The 13785-nt window shown below is 54.6% G+C and overlaps 3 protein-coding genes across 3 annotated transcripts; 2 read left to right on the forward strand and 1 right to left on the reverse strand.

The window, feature by feature from the left end:
* Positions 1–74: 74 nt before the first annotated feature.
* Positions 75–865, reverse strand: LMH87_007882 (uncharacterized protein; the record flags this gene model as incomplete). Its single annotated transcript, XM_056200614.1, has 2 exons — positions 75–682; positions 730–865. The coding sequence occupies 2 exons, from the start codon at positions 863–865 to the stop codon at positions 75–77; spliced, it is 744 nt and encodes a 247-aa protein (XP_056057752.1).
* Positions 866–4265: 3400 nt separating this feature from the next.
* On the forward strand, positions 4266–5414 carry LMH87_007883 (uncharacterized protein; the record flags this gene model as incomplete). Its single annotated transcript, XM_056200627.1, has 2 exons — positions 4266–4371; positions 4444–5414. 2 exons carry the CDS (start codon positions 4266–4268, stop codon positions 5412–5414), a joined length of 1077 nt encoding a protein of 358 aa, XP_056057753.1.
* Positions 5415–5884: 470 nt separating this feature from the next.
* LMH87_007884 (uncharacterized protein) lies at positions 5885–8546 on the forward strand (the record flags this gene model as incomplete). The annotated part of the gene is made up of 4 exons (XM_056200638.1): positions 5885–6038; positions 6128–6507; positions 6560–6961; positions 7011–8546. 4 exons carry the CDS (start codon positions 5885–5887, stop codon positions 8544–8546), a joined length of 2472 nt encoding a protein of 823 aa, XP_056057754.1.
* Positions 8547–13785: the final 5239 nt, after the last annotated feature.

Here is a 13785-nt window from a genome sequence, read left to right on the forward strand (position 1 = left end):
CAGCATTTGAAACGTCGCAACAACCTCTATATCACAAGGCACACATATTATCCTTTCTGTCATCCGTGCCAGCGCTACGCCTTCTTCGAGAAGCCCAGTTTGTAGGTGTGAATGCGCGGCAGGACCCCCACGGCGATGAGAGCCATGGGCGCGTAAAAGACCCACGACTCAACCTTGAGCGCGTTGCGCACGAACCCCGTGTCCGCAGCGGTGCAAAACGTCGCCAGCAGCAGCAGCAGGTTGACGTAGCCGCCGACGCGGTGCCACTTCCAGAGCGCCCTGGCGCGGGCCGCGCCGCCGTACAGCGCCGGCGTGGCCCACATGGTGAAGCCGACGAGGTACTGGCCCCAGAGGAGCAGCGTCAGCGCGCAGCCCAGCGCGCCGTGGAGGCTGGCAAAGTGCTCGGCGCCGTTGCGCTCCTTGTTGAGGTAGATGGCGGCGAAGCCGGCGGTAAAGGCCGCAAAGGAGGCCAGGTTGAGGTACGCGTGCACGGCCTGGCCGACGCGCTTCTGGCCGGCCGTGTGCGTTGGCTGCAGCGCGAGGATGGACTGGACGAGGAGGAAGAGGCCGGAGATTTGCGAGAGGGGGTGCCACGAGAAGAGGACCAGCGGCCGCGCCAGGAGGCGGCCGGACAGGGAGAGGGAAAAGGTGACGACGGCTGTCTGGGCGATGAAGCCGGTGCCTGCGCTGTGTTAGAGTCGGCGCGTGCGGGATCCAATGACCACTCACCGTTCCAAAGCTGCGCCATGGAAAATTCATCTTCCTGCTGCTGCGAAGTGTCATGATTGGGTTGTGTCTTATCCTCGGCCACCTGTTTGCGCTGGATGGGAGCCGAGCCCTGCGAAAGGGCGGTGCTAGGGGCCATTGTAACTATACAGCAGCTGTGGCGGGTACAGAGTCAATCAACTCAGTTTAGCTTCGGATCCTGCGGCAGAAGGAAGTATGCCGTGTATTAAACAGTCCCGCGTCTATGTTGTTATGTTTGAAGAGCCGGCGACAGCTTCAAACGGGCGGGCCAATAGGAGTCGGCCGCTTACAAACCATCCGCTCCGGTCCGGTGGTGAACCGGCAGTCCACTCTAGGCGCCAACCGCCCTGCTGACTCCTGAATGCGTGCCTAGCTTTTGCACGATAGCTCGCATAAATTGAACGCCCAAGTAAACGCAAAACTATGCTGACCACAGAATAGAAGCCGCTTGCCATGCATTCAGGGTTGGATAGCACCATCTGAGTGCAACTTGCTACAGTGGCGTCAAGGTACGACGACCTCTACTGCAGCCTCGACAACGGTCTTACCCGCCCACCCAAAGGCACAAGATGGTTCCCCAGATCGCCACACCGGATGAGGCTACAGGATCCGGGTGCCGCATCTGTGAATCATCGTTAATTGGCACGCTTAAATGGCCTTCTGGCCCCCGCGATTAGGATGCTGCGTTGAAGCACCAGGGTTCGATGGCTGCTATCCGCGGCCACGGGCGTGTTTGGCGCGTGCGGGCGTAACCACGATTGCATCTGCCTTCAATTTCCAAGGCGGCTCGGCCCGCGATGAGCTGCGTCTATCGTCTGCTGTAAAGTACCAGTGGAAGAAATTTTTACAGTGTCGCAAATATATTCTTGATGGTTCTCGTACATTTTTCGCCAGCCACTTGTATTCTCTTCAAGAACTACGTCGACGGGAACAGTGACCCCCGACACTAGCAGGATAAAGTTCACATGGATTGTCGGGGGTAAAGGCATTGTAAAGAACATCTCCATCCACATCGGCGAGCTGATCCATTGGCACCTTGTCATGCCAGACCGCGACTGGGCCAGTCGAATCCACGAGCAAAACGTCTGCCGGCTGACGAAAGTTGCGGGCGTTGCCGAGTTTGCCCTCGCGTTCGATCTCTTCCTCGTGGATAAAGCGAATGGCAAGGACCTTCGCCCCATCACGACGCACGAAAAGCTAGGATCTGGAAGCTTCGCACAGTCTTTCGCGAATGGGATGAATGGTGCAAGACAGTCGTCGAGATTGCTTACAAGGCACAAACTCAATGTTCATGGTCTTGGATCCGATGCATCAGGAGCTTTTCGCTGCAGTAGAATGCGGACGAGGGGAAGACTGCCGGTGGTTGTCCGGACAAGGTGAAGGGGTTTGCACGCCCGCCACCTGCGCCTGACACACCGGCCACGCCCGTGAATGCTGTTTTGCCCGCTGCCTCTCCCAAGCATGCTCCTGTGGACAACGCAGACAAGCTGAAGAAGCCGCAGCCGTCTGCGCTCAGAATGCACCTGGCTCCGAGAGTAGACAAAGACGGTGATGTCGCGATATACAACAAGCCATCCATTAGAGCCTCTTTCTTGGCCATGCTCTAGGGAAGCTAGTGGACACGCATTATCGCCAGCTGTCGAAGGATATTGTGTACGAAGTTTGAATGGACTCTCTGTCTTCAGATTGTCTATTTTCTCTTGATACGTAACGGCGAAGAAATTTTAGTGCTTGCTTGTTGGCTGCTAGCTGCAGCTAGGTGAGCCATTTGTGGAGGATGCTACAGGTTGAGACAGCACTATGGCCCCAGGTTGACTCGCTCTGGATGAACATGCACACTCTCTTAGTTATGCTTTAGTCCTGTCGCTACGTAGATCTAAATTCGCTTTTGCGCAAAGATGCATATCGGATTGGTTTGAAAATTCTCTATTATGCTTTTGAAGGTTTCATCTGGCCAAGATGAGAGCCTGATGGTATATTAATCCTAATCCAAGAGTCAGCTAGCTGCAACGCCGAGCGTCCGTTGAGTCAAAGTTTACTCGCGCTGTAACTGTCTGGCGTCTCTTGCTCTTTTTCCTTTTCATCCTTTTGGAGGCAGTATAGGCAGAGATAACGCTATCTACAGACGAGCAGGATGCGACTTCTCGCCATTGTTCTCACCATCTTTACCAGCTTCATTCGTAATTCAGAGCCCACGGGCGGTCGCTCGCCGTCGACCGCTTCTCGGCCGGCTACTTGCCCGCGTCGGTCTAGCAAGGGACGACGATGGCGCTAAACTTTAGCCCAAAAGCCACTTATGCAGGCCACCTAGTCGTGCCCACAAGGCCACCTATACATTCGCCACTGGCTGACTGGCTGAGCAAAGTTTTCTCCAGAAAATGAACTGTCCATTGTTTTTCAGACAATCGGCAGTAAGAGGGGAGATGCGCCAAGCTAAGCAGAGAGCGGCGGCGCGTGCCTGCCTCGGCGCCCTCCGGCTCGCAGCATGACAGCCAGCCCAGAGCACATTGTGCCACCTTTGGTTCGTTGTGCAACAAGACGTCCTGTGGTGGCTGACACGCTTGATGTCGGTATGAACCCCTGCAAGGCAGCGAGTGTATAGGTGGCCTTCCTAAATGGGCAAGGTCTGGCCAAGCCCAAGATCGATTAGCAATTGTGTGACTTGGGGGTCAGCTGTGTAAGTCGTCGGCTTGTGAAACTCTAGTAGACGCTGTATCCCCCACGCTACGTTTCCTTATCTAAGGAAAATGAACTACTCATAGTAAAGCAGAGTTACATACCACACACAGGCAGATTAGACTCACAGTATGCCGACAGATAGACGCGCAAATCAATATGAAGCCTCAAACACTTCCAGCGAAATGCCAGACCCGCCTGCCAAGAGTGGGCTCCGACTTTACGTCAAGCCATCGAGTAAAGCCGCCATCACCATTGTGCCGAGACGCGCCTTATTACCTGATAGCTTCGTTGACTGATGCACTTTGCACCATTTGATTGGCACTTACATGCCATGTGCGTCCAATTCTCTCGGGAAAGCCAAGCCAAGGCCGTCATCGGGATGTACATCCACCTGTTGTCGGCTGCGTAAGTAAGATATCCATGCCTCACCTTGCGAGAACAGCGGCCAAAGCCCCGCACGGAGGGGCAGCTCGCCCAAATCACCCTTGAGCGGCCGCAATTTCATGCTTTCGGCACGCGATTTCAGCCTGCTGCCCTTGTGGTCTTTGGGCTTGGGCACCGGCCGTGACCCGGCGTCGGAGGTCCCCGATCCCCACCTCCAATAGCCCACTCCCTCCGTAGTGGCCCGAAGTCGCGCGCCCACTGATTAGAAGCCGCACAATTTAAATACAGCCTCGCCCGTCTTCCCGGCTAGAGGGGCTCCATTCACTGGTCGTGTGAGCAACTCATCCAAGCAAAAAATCGCGGGGTATCCTAAGAACAAGATCGGAAAACAAGAACCTCATTAAGTTGAACCTACACGCAACTCACTTACATACCTATCCCAACCTACAGTCACCATGGCTACTACCATTGACGAAATCAGCTACAAGATTAGCGACGACGTTCGCACCAGCGTCGTCCCTGCTGACCAGATTGACAAGACGTTCCGTTCAACATGCATTGGTATGTACTTTTTCGCTCCTTCTGGTGTCAAGCCCCCGCAAGCCATAGCCCCTACCCTGCTGACGCGTACAGACCTTATCTCGGCTACTTTGGGCGGTAAGATTCTTGCCTTTTCAGACCAGTGGTTCGCGGAGGCGTCCAATCTTCTGACTCCCACCGCACCCATTTCGCAGCCCGGAAAGATGGTCTTCACCGGTGCCTGGTTCGACGGCTGGGAGACGCGCCGCCACAACCAAGAGCCCTTTGACTGGGTGGTGATGCGGCTGGGCGTGGCCTCGGGCACCGTCGAAGGCATCGAGGTGGACACGGCCTTCTTCACCGGCAACTACGCGCCCTTCATCTCGGTCGAGGGCTGCTTCAGCGACAACGACGACGAGGTGGTGTCGTGGCAGGGCACCCGCGGCGGGTGGGAAACCATTGTGGGTATCCGAGAGTGCGGTCCTTCCCACCGCTATTCGTGGAAGCTTGATGAACCTACCCAGAAGCAGTACACGCATGTGCGCCTCAACATGTACGCCGACGGCGGCATCGCCCGCTTCCGCCTGTTTGGCCACGCCGTGCCCGTCTTCCCGGCCGACCCCAACGCCGTCCTCGACCTCGCGGCCGCGCAGAATGGCGGCGTCGCCGTGTCCTGCAGCGACCAGCACTTTGGCACAAAGGACAACCTGCTGCTGCCTGGCCGCGGTAAGGACATGGGCGACGGCTGGGAGACGGCGCGCTCCCGCGGTAAAGACCACGTCGACTGGACGATTGTCAAGCTCGGCGCGCCCGGCTACATTGACAAGCTGGTCGTCGACACGGCGCACTTTCGCGGCAACTTTCCGCAAAAGGTCCGCCTCGAGGCCATCAAGTCGACGAGCGCCAGCCCGGCCGCCGACGACGCCGGCTGGAAAGAGGTTGTCGCGCCGAGCAAGACCAAGGCTGACCTGGAACACGAATTCGCCTCTGCTGACACCGACAGCGTCTTTACTCACATCAAGCTCGTCATGATCCCCGACGGCGGCGTCAAGCGCGTGCGCGCGTTTGGCCGCAGAGCCATCTAGGCACCGGCATCAAAAGGCCCCTGCTCAATGACCCTGTATGTGTGTGCTGACGATGTGCTGAACACAGTAGTATATAGATGACGAACTCATGAGTGAAATATATACATATACCAAGACAGAAGCATAAGTTTACATAGTAAATAAAATTGAAAGCAATAAATTCTGGCAATATAATGAATGTGTCACGTCGAGGTTGTGCCGCCGCTGCTATGCCGCAATGACGATGGTGTGGCTTGGACCCGCCACACCGCGTACCACCCACCTCGGGCTTCAAACCTTCATCTGCATCAATCCTCACACGACCTGGCTTCTGCAACTTTTTTTTTTTCGCTTGAACCTGGCAGGCGCTTCAGCTACCGATTGTCTGTGCTTTTTTTCTCGAGCACGGCGCACATGACACTTTTCTTCGCCGCATAGTCCTCGCACGAGCCCGGCAGTGCGGAGCTGCCCCTCCCTTCCTCTCGCGCACCATGGATCCCGAGGAATCGACATCGCCAGTCGACGACGGCGAGCACTACCCACCTCGCCCAATGCCGACCAACCTCCCGACCTCTCTCAACGACCGCCGTCATGCTCCCGTGGAATACATCGTCCCCGAGACGGAGATATACGACGGCTGGCAAGGTGAGTCGACCCCAAGGGGGCCGGTCCAACCTCCCACCGCCGGTCCCCTTCCCCGCCCCTGATCAACTTCTGACACGCGCAATCTCCAGGCGAATCTCAATTTCTCACGACACCAGCCGTTGCGAAGCCGCTCAATTTTGCCAATCTTTCACTCAACGACAACGACTACGAAGGCGACATTACAAAACGCCCGCAGGACAGCGACGCTCGACTCATGGAGATGCTTGCTGCCCAAGCCGCGGCTCACCAAGCGGGCCACGGCGTGGAAGACGACAACGCGATTGCTGAGGATGGAAAAATGTCGGAAGATGAGAAGAAGGATGCCCTACAAAAGTCTCTCAACATGGCCGCCAGCAATGGTGACGTAGGAAAAATCACAAAGATGCTTACGGGCAAAGCCAAAGCCTATATCGATGTCAACGCTCCAGACGAGGACGGCACGCCGCCGCTCATCTACGCCAGTTGCTTTGTATGTTTATCTCATGCAAACCTGCGTCTGCTATTATGCTAACATTGCACAGGGCCACGAAGGTGTAGTCAAGGCTCTCATCGACACTGGCGTCGATGTCAACAAGCAAGATCAGAATCAATGGAGTGCTCTGATGTGGGCAATGACAAATCGTCACAAGAATATTGCCAAACTCCTTCTCGATAACGGTGCCTCCTCCGACCAGAAAACCTCCACCGGCCGGACTGCGTTCGACTTTGTACCGCCTGACAGCGACATGTCCTTCTACCTCCACGATAACGGTTACAACATTGGAAATGCGGGAATGGGCGACGACTTTTACAATCCCGGGTTTTCTCAGGATCGATTTGAAGAAGAAATGGCCGAGAACGAAATGCGCCGTCGCCTCATGATGGAGAGTGCGCGCGATCTGGAGGTTGATCTGGGGAATGTGGGAATGGACGATCAACCAGAGGTCGGTACCCAGTGTGGACAAGATTATTGCAATTTGCTAACGTCAGCAGCCCGCGGAAGAGTTGGAAGAAGAGCAACAGGAATTCGACTGGGGAAGGTGCCTACACGACCAAATGTTTGTTTTCCAAGAACACGAACTCGACCGCATACTCGATATCATTATTACCAAGATGACCCCGCAACGATCGCCATCGCAAAAACCGGTACCAGCAAATATGATTTTTCTCAGCGCGCGATACGCACACTACCACGCCAGTCCAGACCTCTTGGAGCGATTACTAGTCACTGCTATGGACCTTATTAACGACAAGGTCGAGGCATGCCAGTGGGACATGACCATTCTAGCTTTCTGGATCTCCAACGCCACATTACTGCTACACTACCTCAAGAAGGACGCAGGGCTGGTAGAGGCAACGTCTGAATTTCAGACACAGTTGGCAGACCTCATAAACGAGATTTTTATTCTCATTGTGCGCGACGCCGAGCGACGGCTGGACAAGGTCCTGGATCCCGCCATGTTGGACCACGAGACGATCCCTGGCTTTGAAGGCATCACCTTTCAAAACGAGTGGAAGCTATTTAAGCGAAAGACTACAGTCAAAGAGGAGCCCCTGGAAAAGCGGTACAGACCACCGTCACCCAAGGCAAGAGCCAAGCCGTCGCCGCGCAACGTCACATCGCTGCTGTCCTCTACAGTGTTTGTACTGGACCTGTACGACATTCACTCGGTGATTACGACACAGATCATTTCACAGCTACTGTACTGGATAGGAGCCGAGCTGTTCAACCGTGTCATGTCCAATAGGAAATACTTGGCGAGGACCAAGGCCATGCAGATTCGCATGAATGTTTCACTTCTGGAAGAGTGGGCTCGAACGAACAACCGGCAGGCCGAGCACTATGAGGGTGGCGAGACAAAGTCAACGGGAGAAACAACGGCAGACGCTAGCAGGCGTCATCTGGCTCCCGTCATCCAGCTGCTGCAGTGGCTACAGTGCTTCTCGTCACTGGGCGAGGACGACCTCGAGGCGCTGGTGGGAACGCTGCAGCAGCTCAAACGACTGACGCCGCAGCAGCTGATTCATGCAGCGACGCATTATCGCGCAGAGGTGGGCGAGAAGCGACTGCCCAAGAGCGCGACTAAGTACCTGCTGGAGATTCAAAAGGAGGCAGCCCTGAAACGCGACCGCCGGCGGAGCAGAGCCGCGTCGCCGTTACCCAAAGACGCGAGCGTGCCTTCAACCCCGGTCAAGAGAAGCAGCGGCAACGGTCTGAGCGCGTCGCCGCCGAGCGCGCAAAGCACGCCGGGCAGGGGCCACGACCTCGAGGCCGATGACTGGGACGAGGACGAGGCGCCACCGAACCTGCTCATGGACCCGGCGCTGATGCTGCCGTTTACGCTGCCCTCGGTGACGGACATGCTAATCTCGTATGGGGCGGGCTTTGGCGGCGTCAACAGGGAGCGCGAGCGCAAGTACATACCGACGGTGCCGCCCGAGTTCCTGGACAAGCTCGAGGTGGCGAGCGGCGGCGGGCGCAAGGACCCCATGTTTGCGGAAAAGGACTGGGAAAATGAGGAGGTTTGAAGGGCCGCCATGGCGATGGAATGAAAATGACTATCTACAGAATACAATGGATGATGATTGATACAATGGTGTAAATCAATGAGATTTTAATGTGATTGTGTGTAGGTGACTGTCATGGCCACGGACGGATGTCACGGTCAATGGCTTCGGCTTGCAAATCATGAAGGTGAAACGAGTTTGCAGTTGCGAAATGCTTGTGATGAATTACTTGCGGTTGAAATACCATATTTTGTCTACACGGAATGGATGAAGTGTACAGCTAAGCAAGAGTCGACAATGCTTTTTCAACTCGTAAAACTTACTGCTCTTGCTGCTTGCGTTTTTAGTTTCGGGCAGCAAGGGTATTCACCTCTGCAAGTGCTGAATTTGCGTTTTATTCCTGAGCATGGGCAGGGGACGCATGTGAGATTTAAGTATAAGCAGTTCATTAGAGTGTTATCCAAGGGCAAGAACGCGGCTGTCTAAGCTTGCCCGACGATCAGGGAGCAATGCCGTCGATGAGCAAGCTGCTCAACGGTGTTTCTCAACCACGGCGTTGAGGAGCGGCCCTTTTGCTTTGAGAAGAGGCCCCGATCTCAAGAGACACCGACTGCTCACCTCACATGCCTTTTTCCAGCTCTGTCCGAGTGGTCTTCCAAGGACTTTGAGTGGCCAAAAGAGGAAGTTGTGCCATGGGGGTGTGGGCTTGACCCAGCTGTCTGGATACAATGTAGCAAATGGCTCCTCTCGGCCTTGGTCCACCGCGAGCCCTTTTAGTGTGGTACTGCCAGCGATGTACTAAGTACAGGGTACACTTGTTGCTTGTCGAGGCACAGCACACCCGAGCGGTCCGAAACCGTTGCTGGACACTACCAGTATAATTACGCAGTACCTCGGAAGAAAAAGGAATGCAAAGAAGAAGAAGAATTTTAAGCTAGGAAACTTGGCAACAAACCACTACCGGAAAGACTATACCGGATACAGCGGTCACGATGACGAGAGAAAACATGGTCTTGGTTGTGAGCGACATTTAACAGGACCATCTTGATTTCAGTCTTGTCAGACTTTTTACATTTACATGTAGGGGTCATGCCTTTTTTTTTTTTCCTCGGCAGGTTTTTTTTCTCTTCTTCTTCCTGGGCGAGAAGCCGGACATGGAACCAATGACGCATTGTCTTTGTGTCATCGGTTTTGGGTCCTTGCGGGAAGGGAACAAGGGAACCACCACGGGAAGAAAAGAGGGTCTTTTTGCTAAAGTGCTTGCATGAAGGACAAAGTCTAGAACGCAGACCTAGTGGGAATTGGATGGGGAAGAAAAGGGTCTTTGTTGGTGCTTTGTAGATTGTGTGTGTGTGTTGTGGCAAACAGTCATGGCGTAAAAAACTCGCCTTACCATGCCATTCATACATTGACATGCGTCGTGTTGGCTCCAGAGGCCGCAAGCCCTCTCGGTCGAGTCTGTTGGATCTACAGTCCAACAAGGGACCAACGGCATTTTACATGACCAAGAATAGTTACGCCGAGTTTCAGGCAAAAGAGGGAAAAACTTTTCAAACTTGTGGTGCAGGGTAGTATCCTCCGTTTTGGTGTGGTGCGGGCGTGCAATATTTTAGAGGAGCCTGTCCGCCTGGCCCGCCACGGCGCCGCCCCTCCCCCACAACAGGTGCCGTCTGCAGCGGCGGCCAGTCCTTTGAGCGGGATAATTGGCAGCGATGGTCACTGTAGCAGGCAGCAGGTCTCCTTTGCGTTGGCGGATTCTTCTTCTCTTCTTCGTCTTCTTCAGCGCGACGTGTCAAGACGAGAAGAGGAAAGGGAATGTGGTGCACCTACTTGTCGCTCGCAAAATCCAACTAATGCGCTGCTGGCGATGCGCTGGCACATGAATAGGAAAAAAATAAAAACAGGACCAATTGCCGAATCAGGGCGGACCCATCCACCAGGCGGAAGTGGCGTTCAACTTTCTTCTTTTCCTTCTTTTTCTCACGGGGGCCTCTGTGGTGCCAGGGCCGAAGAACGGTGGTGGCCCGGTGACAACACAATGTCCGCTGGTACCTGAATCTTGGCTTGCGCTGTTGGACCGAGGTGCGGGCGCAAAACCATCTCTCTTTCTCTCGGATTCATTGAAGAACAGGCCCCAAAATTCGCTCGTCACCGGATGAGCGCTGTGAGCGTCGGGACGAACAAGCCATGCAACAGCGTCAAAATGCCACGGCCTGCGCAGATTGCCTCTCGCCTTCTCCTGTTTTTTCTTCTTTGGAGCGTGAAATTGAAAAATGACGAGAGGCGCACTCATCGGGTGTTGTTGTCGCCGCTCACGCCTGTCTCAGACTCGCAGCAGGAGCGTGATACCGCCCTGGTTGGGGCGGGCAGAGAGATGGGACCTGAGACAACACATTGAAGGAGGGAGCAACAGGTACTGCGGCGTGATGCCTAGCGGGCGCAAACCAATTCTGGGTTTCGGCATCAACACATGCTGACGAGCGTCATTGCGCACGCCCGCGGCCGCTCTCGGCGACCAACTCGCGTACCCTCATTTACACAGTCTTGACCGTCCAACGCTCTACTTTGACGGCTTGCGCTACGCTATTGGCCCTCTAGCCTGGAACACGTTATTTCACTTCATTAGTGAGCTGTTGCTTTTTTTTGGCCAATCGTCGGCGTGAGCGCGACCAAGGTCAGGAAATGAGCTATTCGTATCCCAAAAAGCAGCTTGTAGTTGCGTTGTACCATACTGAAAGTGCCAGTAGGTGGTCCAGCTGGGCGACCAAGGCAGCAGCCCACCCAGGCAGGCGGACTAGGAGTATGCTGATCGCTAGGCTGGCCTCCTTCGCCCTATTGGTAGAATATTTGAATCATCTACCAGTGAGATGCCGCGACGTGTAGCTACAGCTGCAGTGCGTTGGTACCTTGCAGGACGGGAAGGGTGTGGTGGTGTTCTGACTCTGCTGATTCGTTTCTCTTCTTTGTCTGCCTGACAAGGGTCGCCCTGTAAAGTGCGTGCAGGGACATGAAGAATCCAGAAAAGAGACAACAAAAGCAAACAGCCTATCAGTCGCCTGCCGAAAAGGCAGTATTCGTCGGGAACCGTATCACTCGACTTTATTACACACCATGTCTTTTCCTGGCCCTGGTTCTCGCCGCGCCACTTTTTAAGTAAGACTGCTTGGGCACAGACGAATGGCTGGCTTTATCCTCCGATGCGACGGACCAAAACTTCAACTACGTGTTGCCGCCTTCGGGGGAAGCGAGCGTGGCGAAATGAGACAAGAGCATGTTTCTGTCCTGAACGGAGAACTCAGCAGGTGTTTTCTTTTAGGGCTTCTTCCTCGGGAGCCCGTGTGAACTCAGACAGCAAAGGTTCGATGTGCGGTGTACATGCATGTACCTTGGGCCACATTGGGCAGCGGTGTGGTGGCAGCGGTGACTAGTCGACCGCCCCAAGTCGTCTGTACCTGCAGTAGGCAAACTTGTCGTGCTGGGATTGGACATGGGCAGATTGCCCAATGTAGAAGAAGGGCTGCCCAGGGCTAGAATTGTCACGTTGTGTGCTTTGCTGGCAATTGGGGGCCCCTTGTGACCACCGACTTGCTTTCTCGGAGAGGACTCTGCAACGCTGGGCATTTGCGATGTGCGCTCAATCACAACTCCCAGCGCCTGGGTAGGCACCAGAGGAAGAAAAGGCCTCTCTTTTTTCGGGGTGCAATAATAGGGTCCAGAATAGTCGTTCTTGTAAAAGAGTCCACCGAGCTGGCAGTTCCTGGCTGGACCACCACCGTAAAAGCCGGTGGGCTGGGGAGCCACACTGTTTTCCTTCTCTGCAGCATGAGCATGACAACAGACCATGCACGGGAATCAGAACCGCTCTGTTCCGTCGCTAGCTGCAGATGGTCGTGGGTGGGATGGGTACCAGCGAGTACAACATGTGCATTGGCGGATTGGGCAGCCTGTGAGCGATTATGCCTGTGTAGGTACCTACGGATACCGCCGCACCGGACGCTAGAAAATTCGAGCCAGGCCTGGCGGAGCGCTAGAATGGGCTTGGTAAACTGGGCGTGGCTATTGGTGACAACGGGTTGAGTTTGCTCTTGTCTTGACTGACTGACTCTTGCACCTGAGATGCACAAGCCAAGCACCCAGGCACCTGGCGCAGCACGGAGGGTTTGCATAAAGTACAGACGTCTTGGTATTCTGTAACAGCCAGAGACGAGCAAAACGCAAGAGTAACAACAATGGTACAGAAAACAATGGTAACGAATAGCAACGGAAAATGAAACCAGCGAGTTAGAGAATGGTGGACTTGCGACTGGGAGTACTTGAGTGGGCATACAAGCTCGCACCCAATGACAGGTCACTGTCGTCTCCTTTGTAACTCGTTCCACCTGCCGAGCCAGGCGTCCCCACCGTGTGCCAGCTGGTTCGACGAGGGGCGGGCTTACGATGGCGGTAGACGGCCTAGAACAGAGTTAGCTTGACGGTGAGAAAAGGAAAAAAAAAAAAAGGAAAAAAAAAAAAAAAGAATTGTCGAGTCAACAGATGTACCGCTTGTATGGAGATGGTAGAGAGTACATGCAAGACTGGCAGCAAACAGGTCACCCGGCTATGGAGACGGACATGGCCCTTCGGCAGGCTCCCTTTGCGCCCCTCCCAGCCTAAACAAGGGCCTTTGCTGCTGTCCGTCTTTTTGGAAATCAGAGACAATAATGTCGTGAGATGTGTGTGTGTGTGTGTGTGTGTGTGGCAATCGTTTCTACCCTTTTCTCAACTTCTCTTCTTTCCCTTTTGCCAAACCTCCCCATACATTATCTTCTGTTGCCCTTTCCCTCCCTGGCTCGTTTGTCATCCCCCCTCCAAACAAACAACACCAACACTCATCGTCATACGTTTGCGCATCGCCGCCGATCAAGACATACACCACATACACAACCACGCCACAGCAAACCAGAACCAGGGCATTCTCGGCGCAACATCCCCGGAATCTCAAAACTTCAAGACATTCAACCCGGATACGGAAAAGAAGGAAATCAAAGAAAATCGAGACCAGCCCGCTCTCCGCACTTCTCAGCCCGCTGCATCGCTCGCTTCGCCCGCAGCTAGATTGCTCAATCTAACACTATTTGCGCCTTGGAACCATTTCATTTATCACGGCCTGCGCTGCCTTTGACACCGTCAAAGATCAGTACCTATTTCTCTTGCGAAGGATTCTAACCACCTGGCTTTGCGTCCTGGGGCCATTTACAGAACGTTTGCGCCGAAGCTCAAA

This window comes from Akanthomyces muscarius (assembly GCF_028009165.1).
Source record: "Akanthomyces muscarius strain Ve6 chromosome Unknown contig_15, whole genome shotgun sequence".
NCBI lineage: Eukaryota > Fungi > Ascomycota > Sordariomycetes > Hypocreales > Cordycipitaceae > Akanthomyces > Akanthomyces muscarius.